Here is a 25,478-nt window from a genome sequence, read left to right as displayed (position 1 = left end):
AGGAATATTTATAAAAATGGTCTTTTTCTCTCACTTGGTTTTTATTGTTATTAATTTTATTTCTATTTAACTGTTAAATAAGCAATTTAAATATGTTCTGTGGTGGGTACAGGCACCAAGGGTCAGCCCTTAGTGTGTTTTTGGTATTTAAAAAAAATGATGAAATAGTTAAAAAAAAATATCTGAAACAACTAAATATTCATAGACACTTTAAGTAGAACATTTAGTTTTATTCGAGTAAACAAGGAAACTATTCTTAGTAATTAAACTCTAGTGTCGCTACTAACGCTCCAGTAAACGAACGCAAACAGTCGAAACGACTGTTTTTCCTCTGCCATTTCTTTAGCCGTTCTAAAATACAATTTGTATTTGAATTTTAAATTTGCCCATACTGATTACTTTCTTTGTTTAAATATTGAATTAATCCGTTAAAAACATTCTACGCTATTTATAAAAACAAAATCAGTCGAAAAGGCTGACACTATGTACTGCACAGTGAAGTTTATCCAAACCAAGGGAATTACGGTCCTTCTAGAAAAGAGCGTACCAATTTTTAAAAAGCTGGCAACACAGTTGCAAACCCTCTGGCATTGAGAGTGTCCATGGGTGTCACTTAGCATTAGATGAGCTCTTGCCCGTTTGCCTATAAAAAAATTGTTGTTCCTTGTTCTACTTATAAAAAAAACAAAGTGTTATTGATCTTTTTTAATAGAACAGGCAGAATGCTTATCTAATGTATCATGCATCTACTATGTCACACTTTTGGTAATTACGGGACTCCAGATTTCACCATCTCATATTTGATATCGAATACTATTTGAGAATATCGAAGGCTGGGAACTAATTTAAATACTAATGGACGTATCGACCATAAACAAACCACTTTAGTGTTGCCACTTGTAGATAACGATATTACTTGTCAATTAGCTGAAATCGGATCTGGATTCTGTGTAGACCCTTATGCAATATTGTCCTTTAGACGATGTACTAGAACCAGTGTTCTTCGATACTTATTCAATTATATAAATGATTAAATTCAGAATTATACATTGTAGTACTTTCTAATGGGGTTGTAATCGATACGCAGCTTTAGTTCTTAAAATACTTCCCTCTAGCCAAAAACAGTTTCGGGTAGTAATGACTCCTTGAAGTATTTATTGACTAAATAGGTGCCCATGACTTAACATGATTGCCTTAAGTTATAAAAAAAATATGGGGTATAGCTTTCTGTTGTTTGTTGCTAAAAAAACAACTAGAAAAATTCTGTCGTGCCAGCATGCAATGGAAAGAAGCATCTTAAAGTTGAGGAGAATAAACAAAACAAGAAATGTTGATATTCGTAAAAAACAAAACTTACAGATGCACTTGAACACTCTCTAATGCTTACATGGTAATGGAAAAACAAAATGGACTGGACCTACTGGATAGAGATGTATAGGACGACAAAAGAAAAGATAGACAGATGACATTATAGAACTGAACTTATACTGGATAAATGTTACTCAAAAGAGAAATGGAAAAATATGGAACAGGCTCTTACCCTAAAAGGGCCATACAAAAACAAGACCACAAAAATATATCTAACTTAAATTTTGTTTAAAGCCTATATTATATTAAGCTTCATAATAATAATAAGAATCGCTTTCTGTAGCTAATACGTTTACACTATGCTTGTAAAAATATGTCTTTGGTGCTGTCTTGTAGTTTAATTTCGTCAGAGACTCATTTTTTTATTGAAATGTCCATTTGTGTAGTTTAAGAATGATACATAGAAGTATTTTTTTTTACACCTTGGGTTATTGTAATTTTAATAGGGATCCTTATTTTTTCTTGCAATTGAAATAGCCCATATTAATCAGTGATAATGTAGCATTCCAATGGTGAAAGAGTTTTTGAGCCAATTCGTATAACAATATATATTTATACAAATCTTTCCTATTTATAATATGTATTAGTATAGAAAAAGCGTGTTTATGTGTGAAAGTTTATCAAGTGCACTTGTATTCTTTTTACATGTTTTTCATCAATTAAATTACATCTAACATGCAAAATCAATTACCTGCGTACGTTCTATTAAAATGTTGAACGAAAGCGAGACATTAATTGCTACTTCAGTTCTTGTTTCGTAAAAGGTTCTACATTTATCGAGACCCTTACCCGGCCTGAAAATAACTTCGTGATTTGTTTTAAATGAAAAAGAGCTTTGGATTTAATTGGCTATCATTACAATTCTATTCAGATTCAGTTATTGAAAGAGAAACTTAAATACAGATAACATAACATACTTCTATAAAAATACTAGCCGACATAAATACTTAACGTTTCGCCATTTAGATTATTAGGGGTTGGTGTTAAAACGGTAAAAATTATGGGTTATATGTATTTTTAATCGTACCTTGGTGGTTGGAGTTGTCAAGGACTCGAAGGGGTTCGTTGGCAAGAAGCACGAAATGGATGGCGATGGCGAAATATACTTGAGGCGGTTAAAGCCAAAGCTGTATAGCCTTTGATGATGATGCTAAAATCTTCTTCCCAACAATATTGGGGTGGGCCACTCTTAACGTGTATAATATCAAAATAACGGTTTATTAACAGAATTAATACTATAAATCGGTCAAGCACTGTCTTACACTGTGAGACTTAGGAACTTGAAAATGTTAAATTGGTTACCTTAATTAAATTAAAATGTGTAAGTTCTGGGCACTCTTTTTAGTAAAGAAATATCTGTATCAGAGTTCCCAGCTCTTCCATAACAAACTTATTAGTAAATTCAATAAAAATATAAAATTTAATTATATCTTTTTTTATTTATATTGGTTCTATAAACATTGTATGCTTTTTGATAAGTGTTTGTTAATTACTATTATAAAGTTTAATTAAATGTATTTCTTGGTAACAATTTTAGAGATATTTTAAAACTAAAACTATTTTTCGTATGCAATGTTTTTTTTTAATGTGCTATTTTATTTCTTCCAGGAGTTACGATGGCTGTTCACCTTCACTTGCTGCTGGTAGCCATCGTGCCCGTACTGGCAGGTTAGTTTTGACATATCAATGTATGCACTAGTCGTCAATGAAAGCCAGTAAATGCCAGATGCCAATGTCATAGACAAATTATAGATGTCTTATATCTATGATTTAAAATGTGACAGCGTGCGATATCATCCCTGAGGTTTTAGGTTCGGTCCCCGGCTGAGCACCAACTTTTCAAAACTTTCTTTCTATGTACGCGTTTGACATTTGCTCGAACGCTGAAGGAACGCTTAATATAATTTTTTTCAAATTATATTAAGTTATTTAAAATTAAAATTAATTAATATAACGCGTATTAAAACCTTAAACCCAAGTTAGTTAAGTCACAGGAGGCTAATCACCTACTTGGCTATTAGATTAATAAATGAGCATGAAACAGATACAGAAATCTGAGGTGTAGATTAAAAAGGTTGCCACTGATTTATTTATTTATAGAAGAATGACTGGAGCACGACGTACAGACTTCACGCAAGTTCGGCTGTGTATATCGAGAGTAAAAACGTAGAGAACGTTGCGGTATTTGCTACCACGGCTAATAAATAGCCTACCCAAAAAAGGTATATCTGATACATTAACGATTACCAAAGTAAATTCTAAATCAAAAAACTACTTTTATATGCATTTGTCGCGCTCCTAGACAAGATGGTTACATGAATAAAAAAAAAACACAGCGGTTTTCTAATGTAACACACTGTGATATTATATTATTTTGTAAAATAAAGAAAAAAAAAAATAATCGTAGATGGTACAATTATTTTGTATGGCCTTATTTTTCTGTAATGTTCAAAAGCGCGTTAATTTTGAAACTAAAACTGGGTTGCTTTGTTCTAAGTGCATTCGTCGCATATAGGGCACTGCAGTAACAAGCACTTAACTTACATGAAGTTTTAATCTCTCTGACAAAAACTAGTTTCTAACACGATATTTAGAGCATTTATCTGTTTGGATGATATAACATTGTTCATAGTTTATCACCTAAAAACAAGAGATATCTTAATGAATGGTTATGATTAAAGTTAGTTCTAAAAAGGCCGGAAACGCACTTGTGAGCCCTCTGGAATTCAGAGTGGTCATGGGCGGCAGGATCATAATCTTTATCTATAAAAATCTTTATCAGTTCTCATATTTCTGTTTCATCATTTGTCAATCTAATAGGCAATTGGGTGAGTCTCGTCTGCCTGAAACGCGAGACGACGTTTTGATTTCTCACTATGTTTTCCTTCACCATGTGAGAGAATGTTTAATGCGCACGTAGAAAGTCCATTGAGGAACAGCCGGGAATCGAACCTAGGACCTAGGGATGAGAGTCGCACGCTGAAGCTGCTAGGGCAATACATACATAATAAAATTCACTTTTAATTCTATACTATTTACATTTTGTTTCTCTTAATTACATATGAATATGTTTTCTACTTCCTCCATCCACCTCTCCCCAAAAATTTTAATGTCTCTATTGCTTTTGTGGCCAAAGGCTAAATTTTTACATTAAATACATATATAGAAATACGACGAGACTTGCCTTAAGGTATATATAAATTCTTTTGTAAATGATGAACACAAAAATGTATTTAGAAATATACTTCAGACCATATCTCAGGTAATCTCTATTGAGACTGGCTATTAAAACGTTTTTTCTCTATTTGGAATACAATATTAAAAGATTAATAGAAACGTTCTGCTGGTTTTAGACGAATCCACTTCTTCGAATCGACAGACTTAAAAATATTACAGAAATATTAAATTGTGCTTAAAAGCTGTGAGACTGGATTGAGGACTGTGAGAAGTGTATTTAAATGTATATGTAATAAATTTCATTTTTCATCAATTTATACATTATATGTAGTGTATGCATTAACAAACTGCACCAGATAATAAAATGTATTAGTGAGACTTAAGAAACTAACAACCGTATGTGGACTCCGAAGCCCTAAATCTGTACCCAAATACTAATGTAATGCATATGTTAAATTATTTTTTATTACCTAAGATGTCATTTGGAACAGGGGTGTGCAATTATTTAATCAATTACGATTTCAAATTCGTAATTTTGGAGTGTTTGACAAATTCAAAAAGGCAGTACAGATGCATGTTAGAATGAACATAGTTGAATAAAATTAAGACGGCTTATGGCGAAATAAAGTTCTTTAAACATTAACATGATGTAATGGCAGTTCCTTACAAACATTCTGTAAAACTAAAAACTTGTCGATAAAAATAGTGGCGGAGAATTAATTGCCAGTTCTTCTTTCGGTCTACGCCGTTGATTTGAGAACTGGCAGTAAATGTAAAATTAGAGGTATTACATGTTTATTTATTTTTTGACGTGCATAAGTGTTTGGTTCAAATTCATATTGGTAACTTAATTTATTATTAAATTATTGCTTAATAAAGCAATAAATATCTACAGCATTTCCATCTTGTGTATAAACGATAGCTTTCGGCTTACGCTATCTTTGTATCACAATTGATGAGTTCAACAAAAGATATCGTTTAAAATTCCATGTTCATTATCCATCGCTGCTTCAAGACAGATGACGTATAATTTGTCATTCAGTAAAGTAGCGTTGTAATCGTTACGGTTTTTTATGTTAAGCGGATACAGCAGGTAGTCACACACACTTCGACAGTTGTAAATAAATAATCCGGTAGCACCAAAATGGGTTATTGTAGACTTAAATGCGCCCTCAAATAAAGCAAAGACGGCTTAATATTTGTACTTATATTTACTGCATTAAAATTCTAGTACCATTTAGCAGTATTTGACTGTATATTCGTGTTAATTAATGTAGGAAAATGTAGGAATGGAATCTTCGATTTATATACTGTAAAAGCTAGTTCTTAGGGTAGGAAATTAAACTCTTTAATAATGACTTGATCACTATAATTCACATCGCAGATTTTAAGTAAATTCCATAACTTTAATCTTGAACAAAGGATTTGCCCGTGCGCATGTGTACGCACCTCTTTTATAATCTATTCCCTAATTCGACCCGACGATCCCACTTCGGGCAGTGAATGAGTAACTATTGCACATGCGCAAGTAGCAAGATTTTTAAGATTATGTTTCATAAAAAATCATAAGAGTTTAATTAAGTAAATATTAAAAGCTAACAAAACTGTATGAATTTAAGCCAATATAGTAAACACAATTTAATACCTATTTATACGTTCAATTAACGAGAATGTATTTATACATATACACTAGCGGATCCGACAGACGTTGTCCTGTCTACACGTCTTTAATTTCAAAATTTCAATTTTTAATAAGCCATTTTGATGAAAATTATTATTCAAATGTTATGACAATATCTAATGATCCAGCACATGGTCACACACGATATAACACAATGATAACAAAACTTTTTTGAAATTTCGGGACAGACTAAAATTAAAATTCGAATATTATGTAAAATTTGACACTGCGATGTTAGCGCCGTCTGTCGGATCCAATGTAAAACATTCCAAAATCAACAACAACTAATAAATTGAAAATTAATTAAAAAAACATTGTCCAGCGGACAAAATTGTGAATCTAAACCATTCCCAGATCCCCTTGAACACACACAAAAAAATTCGTCTAAATCGGTCCAGTCGTTTAGGAGGAGTTCAGTCACATACACACGCACACAAGAAATATATATATTAAGATATATTTATAAGAATATCTTTGACAGATAACACTGACAGTCAACTCAAGTGTCTAGAGTCTAGTTTTTAAAAACTGTACATTAAATTGTCAAAGCACAGAAAGATCCAATATCGCGGTAATGAAACTTTTTTAAAGAATAATTTCTATTACTCTTTAAAAAAGTTTAACCCAATTCTTGGCCTAAAATAATTTTTACTTTTAGATAATGGCAGCAATAGCTGCTAATCTCTTAATTAATTCAATTAGTTGAGAATAGAATGATGGTTCAAGTTACAGAACTTGAACAGCAAGTTCAACCACCATCCTGAATCACGATGACTTTACTAGTTTAATTAATTAAGAAATCTAAGGCCCGGATACAGATCTGGGCTAGATTTCTGTATCTGTTCATTTGTCAATCTAATAGGCAGGTAGGTATCAGCCTTCTGTGCCTGACACTCGCCGTTGGGTTGGGTCTTAAGCAAGCCGGTTTCCTCACGATGTTTCCCTTCCCCGTTTGATCGGATATTAAATGCACACATAGAAAATCCATTGGTGCACAGCTGGATTGAACCTTCAAGCTTAGAGATGAGAGTGCCACGCTGAAGCTAACACTATTTTGCTTTATCAATCAATTAAAATTCGTTCATTCAGTTTAGATGCGTCTTAGGGCATGCTTATGAATGTTAAAAACGTTTACGAAATTTCGCGAAAGAGTAAAAATACGCAATCCCTTTGCAAACTACCAGGAGGCGTTGTTCTGAGAAGAACGGGCAAGAAACTCAGCAAGTTTTACCCTCCCTCTACATAACAATAATTCAAAGGAAAATGTCATAAACCACAACGTCATTAAAGTTACCTAAGTAAAAAATGTGATTACTACATTCATTTACCTTTAAGTTAGTGTTTATACAATATACCACCCCTTTAGCTTTTTCCAAGATTGCGAAGAAAAATTAATTATCCACGCTGTGTAACAAAATACATAAAGAAATAATAAGTTGTTTTAAAGAACATATATAAATTCTTCAGACACAGAAATGTGTCTGCTTCATACCATATTTAAACAGTGCATAATAATTGTCTCATAAAATAGCCGGACACAAAAAAAGGTACTTTTAAAAATGTGTAAAGTATCAGATGCAGAAATGTGTCCGCTTTATCGCTTATTTAGACAGTAAGATAACTCTCTCGCAAAAGCTCTTCAAAATAAACCAGAATATGAATATAAACAGGAGTTGCAGCGAGTGTGTAACTTTTTAATCAAAACTTTAGTTAACTCCGCATCTACTTTCTTGTTCAGACTTAATTTATTCTAAATAACACCTTGTAAAATGTCTTTATAAGCACGAAGCTTTTCTTTGCGCGAAACTTTCGCAGAAACAAATATAATCCGTTTTATTGACTTGTTAGAAACAAATTTACAATGCTACAGTTACTGAAAACTCCTATGTGGTCTCTATTTACACATACAAAACAACACAAACACATACACAACATAATACAGTGATACATTAAAATCAAATATATAAAACAAAGTAGTGTTAGTTCACTTACCTATAACATTACTTATAACTTTTTTGGTGGATTCATGTCCGCTCCGAATAGCGGAATAAGTAATAAAATATGGGATATGTTATCGAATAACAATAAATTGATTTTACGAATTCCAACACCACGTGGTTGACAAAACTACGCAATACGCATCATTTTACATTGATTACGTGTCAGCTTAAGAAATTCCGATCTTCAGCTTTATGAGAAGATGCATAACCAGGCTTTGATATTAATCGAAGACATGTGTTACCTCATCAAAAAATGCAGTATCGCAATATTGGCGGTAGAGAGAAGAAGCCTAATGTGTAAAACCGCCATTCTTCTTTTCCAATGTCACGCAATAAAACATTTCTGTATGTGCAAGAAATGTATTAATGTTATTGTCTTAATGAAATCCTAAATTAATGTTATTTATAATTAACATGACTAGACTGTTAGACGGAACGAAGTTAGCCGGGTCAGCTAGTATTTACTAAAAGACTAACCATAATCATTATATGAACTGGCATGAAGGAGATATTTTGTCAATTCACTCAACGGGCGATTAAAAACATCTGATAATCGTAGTTAATGTTCATATATTATGTCATGTGCGCCCTTTAGTATTTTTTATAGAACATGGGGCAAACGGGCAGGCGCACCTGATTTTAAGTGATAATACATGGACACTCGATACCAGAGGGCTGGCAAGCGCCTTGCCGGCCTTTTAAGAATTAGTACGGCCTTTTTTTGAAGGACCCTAAGTAGAAACTACTTTAGTGGGCAGCTGGTTCCACATAGTGCGCGGCAAAAATTGCCTTAAACGCTCAGTTCTGGTTCTAGTACGTCCAGGTTATACGGGTGTAATTTCGTATTCTGCCTCGATGTCCGATGATGATGGTAACGGTATAGTTTAGGTATGAATGAATATAATATGGATGAATTAAATCATTTTTGATACATCTTGGAATCGAATTCTCCTTAAGAACCGCATCTAGGCTTACACTGTTCAAACTCTGCTCGTTTAGCTGTAACATGTGTAAAAAAACTGGTAATTTTGTTTTTCCTGTTAGAGTCACATTATTAAAACATACAGAAACTACAGTGATAGTATTATTTACATGCTATTTAACAACTCACTATGTTGTCCCTCCTAATAGAGTGTGATATGCACCCGAATTACTTAGATGGTCGAGTTTTAAATGTATAATACGAGATTTATTCAAAGCAGGTTTAATTTTATTTGACGTCAAAAAATATCAAAGGAAGCTGTAATTGTAAAATTAATGTATTTTTTGTCTTTTACGGATATACATATAAACAAATGTATAGTTTTATTATAAATATACAGGGCTATAAGACAAAATTTGCAGTATTTTGTTTCTTATTAATTATTTACTACCTAATTCCCCGTTTATGTTGTCATCGGAGGTATCTAGTAACTTAAGTAAATTGTATTGGTAATCCGGATGATTAAGCACAAATACCGAATTCATTTAAGAACTTTTGTTCAATATTTACAGCAAATTCCAGAAATATGCCTCTTAACCTATTGTTAAACATTATTTGTTTTAAGTTCATTTCTGTTATTTTTATTCCCATAGCTTGTTCAGTGTTATACTTGTATCCATACATTGGACAATCGGTCAGGACATGTAGCAGCATCTCTTTAGCTGTATTGCTACAACGACAGTACTTTGTCTAATTCAGTTTTAGACAAAGTGTGTAAAGAAGAATCCACTGTGACCTGTCAACATCTGGGTTTATTATCCGTTGGTTTTTTTGGTTTAATTATTGAAAAGGCTGGAACAACAGTTGGAAGAAATAACTAAGTTATTAGGTAGGATAATTTAATAGAAAATTTTAGTATTTATTGAAAAAAAAATACGGCCAGCTCGTACGCAATTAATTATAAAAATAATTACAGTCAAAATCTGTTATAACGATATTGAAGGGACTACTCATATTTGGTCGTAAAAACCGATAGTCGTAATAGCCGATGACATCATTCAGAACCTGATACAATAGAATTCAGCCGGGACAATTGGATTTGGTCAATATAACCGGTATGTTGTTCTAAACGATGTCGTCGTAAACTGTTTTGACTGTATTTATATATTTACAATTCGTTATCATAACATACAAAATCAAATATCAAAAAATAATAATATGCACAAAAATCTTATCGTGGTTTAAATTAATTTTTATTTAGTTACACTGGTTACAAATTTAATCAAACATTAATGTTAATTTGGTTGAGGAAGTTATACTATATAAAAAATACCATTTAATATGGTATAACTTCCTCAAACGTACATACAAATATTTAATGTTTTGTATTTGTTCACTTGTGTGCGTGATAAAAATTTAAACCAAATCATTTAGATTAAAATTCGGAAACACGACTTAGCGTTGAATCTCGTTTCCGATTCATATAGAAGAAATAACAGTTAACAAATCTTGCGCCGTATAAATACGCACACAACGGTAAAATCTTCATTTTATCTCCAATTTTCACATAATTTACACCGGTCGTTAAATATAAGGTTATGTTAGCTCTGAATATTAAATTATATGGTATCTTAATTGTCTCCGGGTCCCGAATAACATACAAAATTAAAGATAACATATATATGTAGTGATTTTTTGATGCACATAATGAAATAAAAATAAAAATCATTTATTGCTGTTTAACCACCCCTAACTAACTTTAAATTACCCCAGTTTTTAAAATAATTAAAAGGCTATTTGCTATGTTTTAAACATAGACATGTATATTTTAATATTATTTGTACGGTTTTATGTACATTATTTGGTTTATATTAATTATCAAATATGAGTGTAAACAGCGAAGAGATTGCATTTTATATGGAGTTTCTAAAAATGTCAAAATTTTATTTGACGTTTACAACTACGTATAACCTTTTTAAGTGTACGACACATTTTTATTACCACTACTTCATTAGAACTTTTGACCTTTACCCGTGTATTGGTGGTCTATGTAAATAATTGATAAATCATTTTAATTTTCAAAACATTCCGTCTCCATGCGTGGGAGTGGCTCCGAAATTCCGAACAGGTCACCGTCGTTCATACTAAGTGTACGTTAATTTAGAAAAATCTTTATTTTAGTAATATATTTGATTACATTTGCCTGCTACTATTGATTATTTAAAGTAAAGAAAGGATTTGACATAACACGCGTTGTTTATTTTATTTATTTATTAAGAAAACAAAATAGATATTTGGTATTGAACATAGATTGTAATTACACACGCAAACTTATAAATATAAGTACAGATTATATTTATTTATTTACTCAGCGCGCCTTTTTTACTTGAATTCTCTTGGACAAATGCATTTCCGGTTATAAAAGTGTCCACTGTCCGTACGCAAGTTACAATCTATTGTTCTGAAGGGACAATTATTATGATGAACGTAAAATATTAACACTTATAAAAACGCTTACAGTTGCGTTAAACTCAATTTTTTAATACAGAAACTATTGTGTTAAGGTTTTAAGTAAACCCCTTGTACCTTTGAGATTGAAACACTAATATAAATATTATAAAAAGGCATTATGTTGTGAGTCAGCAACAAATAAATTCTTTATTTAAAATGCTTGAAACGGTCATTGGCACATGAGAACAATCTGATACACCTCTATCACTTGAAACATGATATAATATTGTTATGGTATGTTTATTATGTTGCGTTGAGTGTTCTTTGTTGTATAATATAATATGTTAATGTGAGGCTAATAATTGTTGAAGTGAAACTTCTTTAGCCGCATGTAGGTAAAAAAACTCTGCATGAAACGTAATAAATAATAATATAAACGTCACGAAGATGTGTAGTGTTTTTGCCGAAGAAAAGGGAAAGAGCGAATGAGACCGATAGAGAGAGACAGAGAGAGAGAGAGAGAGCGAGAGAGAGCGAGAGAGAGAGAGTATGGAAGATCGATATAAAAATACACGATATTGGTTGATGTATACGTTTAGTAGTTTTCGAGCTTTAGATGGCAATTCGCACTTGTGCTAAGGCATCTTTTTTATCTTTTAATATTATAATTAGCATGTATACAGTGTGTAAAGAGTGTGAATATAGATATACAAATACACAGAGTGATCATATACTGGAATATGATCATCTATTGGGGCTTTTACCTAAGTAATAATTTACAAAGTTTCACTTCTGACATGTTTACTTTGTACGCACGCATTTTTTAATAAGAATCATAAGCATTATTCTGTTTTAGAGTTGTGAATGTTTTAAAAAAAATGGAAATGCGAATAGCATGTCATGTTTGTCAGGCATGCTAAAATTATTTTTTTACGTTATATGAAATAAAACCCCAACACGCCTTCAAAATTCAAATCTATATTCTATATATGTATTTTCTCAGGACCACGACTTGGCTTAAATATTATAATGATAAAGAAGAAAATGTTATACTTCTCAACATAACACTTTATAAAACATACCATATTTTAATACATTATATTTGTATTTAGTAAAAAGGATGCGTCATTTGATAATAATCGTTCGAAACATAATCGCGTTTCAAGGCCAAGTTGATCGTTATTTATTCCAAGTTTTGTTCATAAGAATGCAAATAAAAAGCGTCCGAAGTCTCGCCACTCGCGCACCTTCGCTCTTAAAATATAATAATACATATATCCACTATTATAACGTGGAATTTGAATAACGTCTATAGCCTGTTTGAACAGCGTCAAAGACAATATATTGTCTATGATCTTTAAATTTCTGACAATTGACCTTTGTTTTTAGATTGATGCCAATCTAATTAATATTTAATTAGATTTGAGAATTCAATTCACTTCACTTGCCTAAACAGTAATTGAATCCTAAATTTCAAGATCTATGCTAGACTTTCCTTTAAGTTTGATGACCGCCAGTCAGTTTTATGTCAGTGAGAAGTCACAAAGTCAGCCTTTGACTAGTTATAATTCTTTAACAACTGATTTAAACTATTTTATTTTTCAATTTATCCCTAGTGGGAAAGGCTTTAAAGGACTTTAGTCCTTACAGCCAAGTCTTATTTTTTGATTTAAACTAAATTATATTTAAAGTATCTGTTAGGTTACTGAAACGCTCATAGTTTTATCCTCAACGAAGTTAAGGAGGTCGAGAATGGCTTTAAATGATTCAAGAAAAGATACTACGGTCGTGCAGCCTTTTTTGATTGACTTGGCTGATTGCCAATAATATATGCCATATATATCATCTATCGCTATTCACGTGCATAATTAATATCGTAACAATGCTTTTAAACAAAACATTGCTATATTATATTCTTTGACTCGAATTAGCCATAACAATTAATCCCATAATATTCAAGCGCCATTTATGTGTTATGCCATGTTCCAATTTAACTTATCTGTGGCAGCGCCCAAATGCGCGGCAATATGCTTAGGCGCCATTTCGTATTGTATAAGAGTTTCCGTGATTTTTCTTATTCAATTAATTATTTTCAAATATGTTTTAATGTCACGTTTTAACTAAACGTGTAAACAAAACAATAACAATTATTTTATTAGGACTTGTCGGTCATGTTTCGTCATGAGATTGGATAAAATAGCGTATGAAACTGTTTTAATCTGAACAAAAATAAACTATTTAAAACCACAACACTGTTTTAAAGAAAAAAAAAAATTAAACCTACCTATAAAATTTATACATTCCAGAAATTGAAATGGAGTTCACAAAGTATCCTGAATCGGTAGCAGCTCCGGTTGGCGATGAAGTGACCTTCGAGTGCGCCGTCAGAGTTCCAGGAGAACGTCTACAATGGAGGTGGAAAGCTGCTGATGGGGACTGGAGACAATGGAAGGAGGTACCAGCACGGGAAAATGACGGAGTGTCCACCAAGCTGGTTGTAGATGTCAATGAGAATATGGTTGATGGCTTATATCAGGTTCGTTCCACAGAAAATATTACATAAAAGAAATGGCTAACACATAATTAAGTTCTATTTATCAACACAGTACACATAATATAAAGCCGAAAGGATTCTTGAACGCCTTTATCTCTGAAACCACGGTGTTAAATTAAAATTATTTTTAAGTTAGAATATAGGGGATAAAACCCCCGCAGCACTAGCACGTGCAGCGAATAAATGTGATCCTTTCACGCGAGGTAAGTGTAACCATTAAAAGGCGACAAATCCTGAGTATTCATAGACACGGTTGACAGAGAGAAGCAGTCTCGATGGAGATTTTTCTCTGAACGCCTAACACTTCAACACATCTGCTCATAGTCTAGCTGACTGATTGCAAGATAAAGACTTAAAAAGAATAACAATAAAAGTAATCCACATTAGTTCTGAATCATCGTTAAAATGTACAATACATTAGTGGACGATGTAAAACATCAAAAAGAATCCTACTTTTATGTCCCCAGATTCCCCAGAACTACATCATATTAAGTTGTTTGTCAAGACGGAGCACCATTCTTTTGTTTAACCACAGAAAGGTTTTCCTCGAAATATTCCGAAAATAAATTTGCCCCAAATACGACTTATTTAAAAAATAGAATCGACTCCTAATGCGATTGCTTTAAAAAATAAATCAATAATATGATTTATTAGTCTCCAACTTCGTTTTTTGTATAGGTTTAAATGCATCGTAAATTGTAAATTCTATGTTCCGCGAACAGACAAACAAATAAAACTTGTCAACGTTTAATTTAATTTGTAGATATCAATAATTATTAATGGTTGTAAATCAATTACAAGTTTAAAGTAATAACAACATGAGTTATTTGCAAAACAATACGCGCAATCAATGTTTCATTGCTAAATCAATTACATATTATATTTAAAGACATTTGTCAATTTTAACAACATTATTATTAACCGTACCTGTTGTACCGTAAAATTGAGTTCTGGGCCTCAGAGTTAAGCATCTGTTTCGAGATCATTTTTTTCTCCAATAGGCAAACAATTATTTTAACCTATATGTATAATGATGATTACGCTTTTAGGAATGTGTAACGTGAATATGAGAAGTGAGCCTAGTAGGTTCGGGAGAATCTTATTCCTGAGGTCGTAGGTTTGAATCCTGATGCACCCATGGTCCTTCCGTGTATATATATTGTCAGTTGCTCTTACGGTGAAGGAAATCATCGTGAGGATTCTCTTAAATACGTACTAATAAAGTTACTGTGGCACTGGGATGAAATTTAAATTACATTGGTTTGCGTTAAATATTGCATCGATTTTGCGAATTAAAGATCTGACGTTTCACACAAAACCTCCATCCCTCCTCCATCATTATTTGTTTATTTCATCACGCATTTTTTTCGAAGTCAGAGATCACAGATCTCCTGCTACAGTCCTGACATACCTTACTCGCTTCATCCACTTTCATGACATTCACCATGCATGCTTTGGGAAAATTACAAAGAAGTTCACGTCGCTAAACAGCGAAATTCTTTAAAAGCAATATTTTAGGGGTTTAAAATTATTAGATAAAATAGACCTTGCCCACAAATGATGCAGATCTAAACGGGACATCGGGCGATCTCTGAATACATAATTTAGTTTGAATCCGTCATGTATGAGCGACCTACAAACAACTCAGACAGCGATGCATCTCATTATAAAAGGTCTTATATTTGGATCCAGTTGCCAACTGGAGCAACTAATCGATATGGAGGTAACATTTACCCGAAATATTATAAGCTTCTGATTGCAACTAGAAGGTAATCTAGTGAAATGCATCACTCACTTCAACAAGACTCCCCACCCGCCTATGTATATATAGTGATTTATATATTTATAAAAAATTTATATAAATAAAAATTATACGCTCCCCTCCAGGATTTGATCCAGATATGTCCAGGTATGCCCGGACCTCACCATCCACGGTTCCTTGTATACCCTTCTCGTTAACCGCTTCTTATTTATCCTTTCTACAAACCGCCTAAACATTACCTTTCGTATCCTTGTCATGACATCCTCTTTTAAGCCAAACTACTGCATTGATTAATATGTGGAAAGAAAAGAATAATGCTTCGAAGTATAGTGCGAATATTGTTAGACGATATAGTATCGGGATAATATTGCGGAACTTCTAACAACAATGACAGATGTTACATAACGCAATATTGATAAAGCGCCGATTGCCAATTCGTTTTAGGAATGATGACAGGAATGTCTAAATTGAAACAGGAAAACCTATTCGCACAATAAATTGAACCATCGTTGAACGTGAGGCGATTCAATTGTTACATATAGTTTTACTATTGCTTGTACAGCTAACAATTAGGATCTCTTTAGTTTTGGGTTGCGGGCCCTTATACAATTTTTCTTCACATTATGATAAAATATTCAGAATTTTGTAACATTTTGTTCACCTCTATTTAAAAATAATCTTATATTAACAAAAAATACTGGACCGTTACCGCTGATTTGAGTTTATAAGTGAATTATTTAACTTAAATGGAAAAATATGGAAGAGGCTTTTTCCTAAAATACTATGCAATTCTAGACGACAAAAAAAACTAACAGATTTTTTTGTTTGGTTATTACGTCAACAGTAATGATTTACTTTCTTATACATCTATTCCTACAAAAAATGTATACCTTATCTATAATATACTATATTTTTTTAGAGCTTTTCTTTCTTTTGCGGACAAGAGGAAGGGAAGAGGTGATAAATTGTGTAGTAAATTTATTTACGTAATAGGGAACATATACTAACTAGGTACTACTCATATTAAGAAATGTTAAACTGATAAATAAATAGGTAATTGTGATACTTTACTAATAAACAATTGAAAGTATATTTTATCACGCGAATAAGGTATTTTCTATTTCCTTTACCAATATAAAGAATTTCTTTTAAGTTTGGGTGGTCGAATTGTCAGCTTTTTTTTGCCTATAAAAGATATAGAGAATAAAAGAGAATTTTATTAGGCGGCTTTTACATGGTTATAAAACAAAAGCATATTTCGAGGTGAAATACAATATTTTTCGTTTACAATTGACATATAGGACTTTATTAAGTTAACTTTTTTCCAATGCTTTCTGCTTCCAAAGAAGCAAAGAAGCTTATTAAAAAAATAAAAATTATAGATAAAGTAATATACGACAAAAATAAAAGTTATTCATGTTTAAGATTTGCCCTAAAACAGAAGTGGCAATGGGCGAGGCATATAACAAGATACACATCAAAGGTGGACTTTAAAGACAACTATATGGTAAGGGACAAGAAGAAGGAAAAGAGGGCGTGCTATAAATAGGTGGAATCGAATGGAGAAAGAAAGCCAAGCCCATGAAGGTGTTTCGATCAATTGTAAGGAAGTTAGGATAGTGAGTTACAAGAGAAACAACATATTGATATTTAATTAACTCTCTAGAGATTCCATTAACTCTCTGATTTAACTTTACTGCGGCTTAACAAATCTAAACTGTATATTCAAAATTTTAAAAAGATCAAAATAATGAAATCAACGGGATTTTATTATTATTAATTATTAATTACTTAATCCCGTTGCTGACTATTAACGGCTCGCAATCGCATTGCGTATTTAAATTTCCTTAAAAATATTATTCAACAAAATATTCTTACTGATAAAGCTTAATAAAAGCAAATTAATGAATGAATTTATAATTATTTCGGTGTTTTAACATAAGCTTTCAATAGCCTGAAAACTTGGCTAAGATTAATTATTCTCGGAAACCAGAATTTGGTCCCGTTAGGAATATCCAAGGCGAATATTTATCTCAACGTTAGATTTCGCATTTCATTACGTACAATTTAAATATTCGTCCTTCACAGTTTACCAAATGTATTGAAATTTCGCTTTGCCCCAGATTCTTGACTAATTACCGAATGTTTAAGTTTAATACTCTGAAAGAGAAGTTCCTCCTGGCACCAGTGAAAGCTGAACGAAGAAAAATCTAGTGGCACTACCGCCGTTGGTTTGGGCCTCAGATTTCGACACAGGGCCCCCTAGTGTAGAGAGTAGGGAGCCCTGTGTTGAAAACGTTAGATCTATTTGGCAACACACATCTATCGTAAATAAAGTTTTATCATTATATTCCATTTGGTTCAATAAGCAATAAACATCTAATGACAAGCAACTTAACCAATTTCTTAATGACACTGGACGTAATTGGCTTAGTTATTAGGTCTAGTATAAACGCTAATGTTAATAGAAGTATATTATGTTTAAGGTTAAGGCCCAATCTCAGCATGAATTGCTGTGTCAGTGTCTCGGGGTGGAATGCGGTGCGCAGTAGAGACTGCTCAACTCCACCATATATTTCCTTTCGCCTTCTTCCTTACTTTAAAAAACAATGACATAAATGAAAAGAAATGGGTGTGAATATTGCATTTAGAATGTTGTAAATTTGTGTTTTGAGTATAATTTTTTTTTATTATAATTATTTATTATTAAAAATGTGAGTATCTACTCATAGGTAAATGTTAGTCGTCTGTCATTTCCACACGTGTATATTTTTAAAACATATTTTCATGAGTATTTGATCCGATTAAATATGTGATGTTTAGGAGCAAAAATAAAATAAAAATGCAACCCTGATGTTTTTCAGTGTGTAATATGGTACGGCGCAATTAGCCTGGTATCAATACCGGCAAAGCTGTCCATTGCCAGACTGGATTTAACCCAGAACACGCCCGAGAAACGGGTGATCACTGCACCACTGTTTAACACCGTGGTACTTCATTGTAAGGAGCCGAAGTCTGAACCGCCGGCAGTGTTGAGCTGGTGGAAGGAGAATGGCAAGGTAAGCTGTTGAAATGTTAAGTTCTGTATTTTAATTACCTAGAATCTATATTGCATTTAAATTAAACAAGACAAAAGATTTAAAAAATACAATACAACTAAGCTTTTTTTTTTTTTTTTTTTTTTTATAGAACAGGGGGCAAACGGGCAGGAGGCTCACCTGATGTTAAGTGATACCGCCGCCCATGGACACCCTCAATGCCAGAGGGCTCGCGAGTGCGTTGCCAGCCTTTTAGCTATATAAATACATTTGGCAGAGTTTATTATTAAAAATATATATATATATATATATTTAAAATTTGGTAAAGTTTTTAATTAATAAGGCTGCTAGTGACTTCTGACTAGCGAATAAAACGTGTATAAATAATAATAATAGTAACCTTTATTTCCAAAAAACTTTAAAATATAGGAATGTTTTATCATTTAGTTAGGTTTTCGATCCATGGCTGTGAACTAATGGACTTTCTTTCTTTTTTAAAATTCGCTCGAACTGTGAAAACATCGTGAGGAAACCTGCTTGCCATAGACCTGATATATCAAATTAATGTCTAATTAGGGCTCTCGCAAACAACTGGAGACACCGCACGGAGTGCTGGTCATCCACAACGCTACAGCTGCTGATGATGGAACCTACGGATGTGCCGCTACCAACGAGATAAGTGGGCAAAGCATCGATCTTCCTGAGAGAACGTACTTGAGAGTGCAGCACGAGGGAAATGGCGGTGTCAGGTAAGTTTTTTTCCAGTTCAGTGTAACATTTTCATTTAATCGTATGCCACATGATATAAGTATATCACTAACCTTTAACAGGCATCAGTCTCACATAAACAATAACAATTACTCCAAAGAAGAATGACAATTATTCTATATGTTTTTGTGAGAAATAAAATAAATATATTATAAATTATAAATCACTTCGTTACGATTCTTAGTCAAATGGTTTATGATATAGTTAAGCCCGGGTCCCTTGGGTAGAATGCCTAGCGAACCCCGAGGGCCCATCTTAAGGGCGTGTGATGGGCTGGTTTTAGTGGGTAGGGTCTCGCTACCCCTCTGAATAGCAGAGGGTTTTGAGTGTAGATCCAGCCCCACAGTCCCCGCGTCAAGTTCGATTCTTGATGCGGGCCTGCATAAGTGCATTTCCACCTCATAAAAAAAAAAAAAAAATGGGTTTATGATATTTCGTGTTTTTTCTCCCACCCTATTTTGTAACATACATTAAAGACTTTCAATACTACGTCTATGAAATTGTTAACGAAACAGTAAGTTAAATTTCAAATCATAATGAAAAAATGAAATTCAAATTCCAAGCAATTTCAATAAATTTTCGATTTACCTCCTTTATTAATAAAATTTCTCAAGTTGGGACACGTTATAGCCAAAGATGAAATACATCATATATAAAAAAGGGTTCAAATATTATCCTAAGATTTTTTATGTTACTTAACGTTACGTTACGTTGTGTAAAAAAAAAATCTTGGCGATAACAAAAGAAGAGCGGAGAGTTTATTGCCAGTTCTTCTCTTCCGTTCTACGCCTTAAAATTAGAAGCGTTTAATGTATATTTCTTTTTTTAACGTTTATAAGAGTACATTGTGTTACCTATATGTATAAATGATTTTTACTTTGACATTGAAACAACCTTTGATTTACAGATTTCTAGAAACAGAAGAATACGTTGGTAAATATGAGAAAGAAGTTCTTCTAGCGCCAGTGGGTCCTGATGCTGCACTGCGGCTTTGGTGTGGGGCAGTGGGTACTCCTCCTCCGAAGATCACTTGGAGTAAGGAGGGATCGCCCAGTCTCCCTCGGAGACACGACCACACTCTCATAGTGTCACCTTTTACTACAGAAAATGAGGTACGTACGTACGTAACCTTTAAAAGTTTTCCGGCATTGGTGCAAAGTTCATTTGTTAAGGCCGATAATATGGTAAAAATGAGTATTAAGACATAGAGCAAAATCCTTCTTCTTATTCTCTCCTTTTCTTCTACCTTCACGCAACACACACAAATAGGTATTACTTCGTTTAATATATTGAATAATATTTGAAACTATTTGATTTTGTAAACGAGTTTCCTATTACGCGGAAGCATCTACCGTGTTGTAGGAGGAATTACTGTATACCAAAACAACGATACTTATTTAATAAAACCTTAATTTCAATTGCACCTTTGAAATAGAGCTTTTGTAGAATAAGAAATATGAAACATAACTTAAGATCCAGATGTGCGTTGAACATAAGCCGATTTGAGGCGTATTTATTTGCCCGAGTTGCGAGCACTTGACATTTGCTAAGCGGATTGAAGGAAAGCAACATTTGACGATACTATTTCAAGCATTTGTGGCTGTGTGTAGTTAATGCAAGAGATACATTTTTAAGAAACTAGCGGAACCGACAGACGTTCTCGTTGTCCTGTTTGATATTTCAAGCGATTAGTATAGTAAATAAAGTATGAGAGTACCGACTGCAGCGCCATCTTCCGGCCTGATTTGTGAATTTTAACCGAAACTGTTCAAGTGGTTGGAATGGCAAAACGTGATCATCATCCTGCGTCAGTGACGGTTTGTCATGGGGCGTGTAAAATAATTTCCAAATTTTTAAGGTTAGGTTAAGAGATAAAGAAGGTATATAATATCAGGCGATTAAATTAAAGTATTGATTTTTAAGCTATTGCATTTTATCGCGGGCTTTGAGCGCGGCGACCGAATCAAGAAATTCTGTAACGAGAATAAACCTAACACACGATGACGTAGTATAGGTGCGGCCAATACGCCTTAGAATGGGACAGAACGCATACTGCGGCTCACGTCGGTCTGGAGTGATCGATGACGTAGCGCATATGCGTTGGAGTGGGAATGAACGCATATTGCGTATTCACATCCCTCTGATGAGATCGGTGACGTAGTAAGCGCGGCAGGTGCAGCCGATATGCGTTAGAGTGAGACAGACTATATAGGAGTGTTAGTCTGAGTCTGGTAGAGTGGTAGATTGGTAGATTGAATTAATATCAAAGAAAAAACTTGAATATTAATTTAATAAAGAAAAAAATACTCTATAAATAAACAATTATAATTGAGTAAGTTTATAAAAATGCTATATATATGCAATATATAGCTTTTAACCTCGGCAGTCCCCCCCCTGCCACCCTTTTTTTGGCAATTTGCACAAAAAAATGTGGGCAACTTTTTGACACACAATTTATCACATCATTTTTCCTATAAGTAATTTATACGAACCGCTTTAGAAATATAGAAAGCAGACTTCCAAGAACACTGTTGGTACCAATGGCATCGATTTCAATCGTCTGCCTTTGATGCCTGCATATTTTGATTTACAGGGATAATTCTTGGAAATATATTAATCAAAGGCTTCATATATGTATGATTATATTGGAGGCAAATCGATAGCTATATATTCAGTGGCTTTACAACCTTCTAGGTGTAATTCTAAGGTTTCTCTATCAGTTTTGTGATAACTGATTTAGTACTTTACTTAATAGAGGAGTAGGTAATTAGCCAGAAAGCACAGAAGTGCACACTACTTAATCATGCCGGTTTTCTTACAATGTTTTCCGTCACCTTGCGGGCATATGTTAAATCCGCACATAGACATACCTACTGTATTTGTACATCCGGGATCGAACCTACGACCTCAAAGTATGAGAGCCGAACGCTGAAACCACTTGATTTTTAAATACATTTTATTTTTATTAATTGTAATATTTGTGATCATGTTTAATTTGTACTTATGAAATTGGCGTTTTGTATAAGAGAAACAATTTTTTTTTAAATTGAATATTTTCATATAATCAAAGTATTTAATACATATGCAAGTTGGTCAAATAAATTTGATGTCAAATTCATAAAAGGTGTAAACTTTATTTACACCTTAAAAGTTACATTTACCGCCAGCTCCCAAATCAAGTCATAGAGCGGGCGATCACTGGGATGAATCTATCGCCACTCTCTGGAAGGAACTGCAATCCGCAATACTTCAGTTGGTACATTGAAACAAAAAGTCAAACAGACGCTGAGAATTAGCAGTCTTAAGTGTCGTCAATAATGTTATTTTATCGACGCCACTTGTACTTTGCTAGGTATTATACGTATAAATGATACTACTAAATGTAGAATTTTGGATATATAATTATTTCGTAATTCTACAACTAACATATACCTTAAAACCTATTGTGTGTTTATGTGTGAGTGTTTTTGTTTGTAATAAATGATATGGCTTTTTCCTCAGGGAATATACTCGTGTTCAGCAAATGGGATTCGTCGATCTTGGAAGGCGATCGCCCTCCAACCTCCGCATTGGGAAGGCTCAGCTGGAAGTGTGAACGCCAGCGAAGGTGGAAGTGCACATGTTGCCTGTGGGAGGCTTTATGGCCAGCCACCTCCTGCAGTCCATTGGATTCTGAATGCTGAACTCATTGAAAGTGGGAAGGGCATTAGGGCTACTGGTAAGTTAAACCGAATCTGATAATTCATATTCAGTAACATATCTACAATTAGAGACTAAAATTATTAAACAATTATGGACTGAATTCTTCTATAAACAAACATTAACTAGCAAATGACATTCTTCTTATTATCCGTTACGACAGAGCAGTCGTAATCGTAGAAATAATATTAGAAAGGGCATTTTTTAAACCTATATAGTAATAATTAAATTAATTAAAAATTAATAGATGAAAAATGAACCAAATATTAACAATTTGATCCTTTTGGCTTTGTATCTATAAAATCGTAAATGATTTTATCGCATATTACTTAATTGAAATTCGTTCAGAAATGTATTAATTATTATAAATTACGACTGGGCAATGGACTTTTCATTCTACGGGTCCAATACTTGCTCGTACGGTGAACTAGAACCCTAGACTTAAAAAGTCGACGAAATCTGTCTGTGTGTGTGCGCATTTACAATTCTCGAATGTTGAAGGAAAACATCGTTAAAAAATCGTCTTGTCTCAGCCTTAGACCCAAAACGGCGTGTGTCAGGCACAAACGATGAACCTACTTGCATATTAGATTGACAATCATGAAACAGATACATAAATCTAAGACCTACGTAAAAATGGTTGTAGATGATTAATTTATTAGTTTTAACTTAATTTGCTACATTTTTACAGTTTGGGTTGAATCCCAACTAATTTTACCTTTAATAATTTATTTAAATATTAAGGGCATGTTTCACAATGTCCGGATAAGTTCCAAATAAGCTTTTTGTTACTTATTTGTAGGATAAACAGTATTTTTGCGTTTCACGACTGTCAGATAGCGCTATTTGTCATGAAATGCCAAGTGTCTTATTCGGAACTTTTATCTTTCAAATAATTTATGTGTTGCATAGCTATTTGGCACTTTATCCATACATTGTGAAACAGGCCCTAAATGTAATTAATTTTTCTTTCAGACTCGGATCTCTACATAGACCACGTTGAAAAGCGTCATGCGGGAATCGTTCAATGCTTTGCGTGCAACGAGTTAGGATGCGCATACGACGCTGCTATGCTCACTGTTGTCCCTGTGCAGATATCAGAACAGGTATTTTGAATGCCCCCAAATGGGACTAATTAATTTCCATGTGTTACAAGTAATCGGTCATCTATGCTTTGCAAATCTAAGAACCGACAACCATGAATATTTCTGTATAATTTTTGCTTATACAAGTCAATTCCAACACGATACTTTACCAGGAATCGAACTCCTTTTGGGTTATGGGTCGGTAAAGAGGAGGTCGCCTTTCTTGTTTTCGAGAACACAAGATGAACGGGCAGGAGGCACATCTGACGTATAGTGATATCGCCGCCCATGGACACTCAATGTCAGAGCGCTCGAAAGTGCGTTGCAGGCGTTTTGTTTGGAGCATATAGCATACTTCAGTGGGCAGCTGGTTCCACATAGTGGTGTTGCGCAACAAAAACTACCTTAAATAACACTCACTGATCGATTGACGTCGAAACCTTCCACGTTCCACTTCACAAGACACTTTGTTTTGCGAACTAGAGAACCGTGGAATAAACTTCTCTTACTCCTCCTTCAAAGGCTGCACCCACTGGGTGTCCATGGGCTGCGATTGTTGCGTTTTTTGGGGTTCAATAGCCTCACTCAATGACCCCCTTCCGTCATATTAAAAATAGTTCTTATAACGAAACTAGTCCTTTCTCACTTTGAAATTGTATTTAATATTTATGCCATAAAAAGACTAGGGTAGGGTGTACTCATTTCAATTAGCTAATGCAGACTTTCACAAAGTTTATATAATGAACATATTTGAAGTATTCAATTAGCATTAATAATAGAGCAAAAATCCCCAAACAGCTTCAATCTTTCATTTGTAAGCGGGCGATGATCGTTTGACCTTCATATTCGACCGTCTACGCGAAAATACAAAGATTTATATATCACTTAATAAATAATAATGGTTATATCTTGGATGGTTATATCACTTTATACAATAATGCAATTATATATAGACTATATTAGTCAAGTCAAC

The 25,478-nt window shown here is 33.4% G+C and overlaps 1 protein-coding gene across 1 annotated transcript in view; it reads left to right on the top strand.

Moving 5' to 3' along the window:
- LOC110998252 (interference hedgehog) overlaps positions 1–25,478 on the top strand; it is a 76,807-nt gene that overhangs the window by 30,580 nt on the left and 20,749 nt on the right. The window contains exons 2-8 of the mRNA XM_022266839.2: positions 2,977–3,036; positions 13,906–14,135; positions 18,780–18,974; positions 19,530–19,702; positions 20,629–20,833; positions 23,223–23,439; positions 24,396–24,526. Coding sequence (XP_022122531.2) covers positions 2,985–3,036; positions 13,906–14,135; positions 18,780–18,974; positions 19,530–19,702; positions 20,629–20,833; positions 23,223–23,439; positions 24,396–24,526 — 1,203 coding nt within the window. The 5' untranslated portion in view covers positions 2,977–2,984. The remainder of the gene's footprint in view (positions 1–2,976; positions 3,037–13,905; positions 14,136–18,779; positions 18,975–19,529; positions 19,703–20,628; positions 20,834–23,222; positions 23,440–24,395; positions 24,527–25,478) is intronic.

The sequence above is a fragment of the Pieris rapae genome, chromosome 19, assembly GCF_905147795.1.
Source record: "Pieris rapae chromosome 19, ilPieRapa1.1, whole genome shotgun sequence".
Classification (NCBI taxonomy): Eukaryota; Metazoa; Arthropoda; class Insecta; order Lepidoptera; family Pieridae; genus Pieris; species Pieris rapae.
Note: the sequence above shows the minus strand (reverse complement) of the source record. Positions and strands in the feature narration are given on the sequence as shown.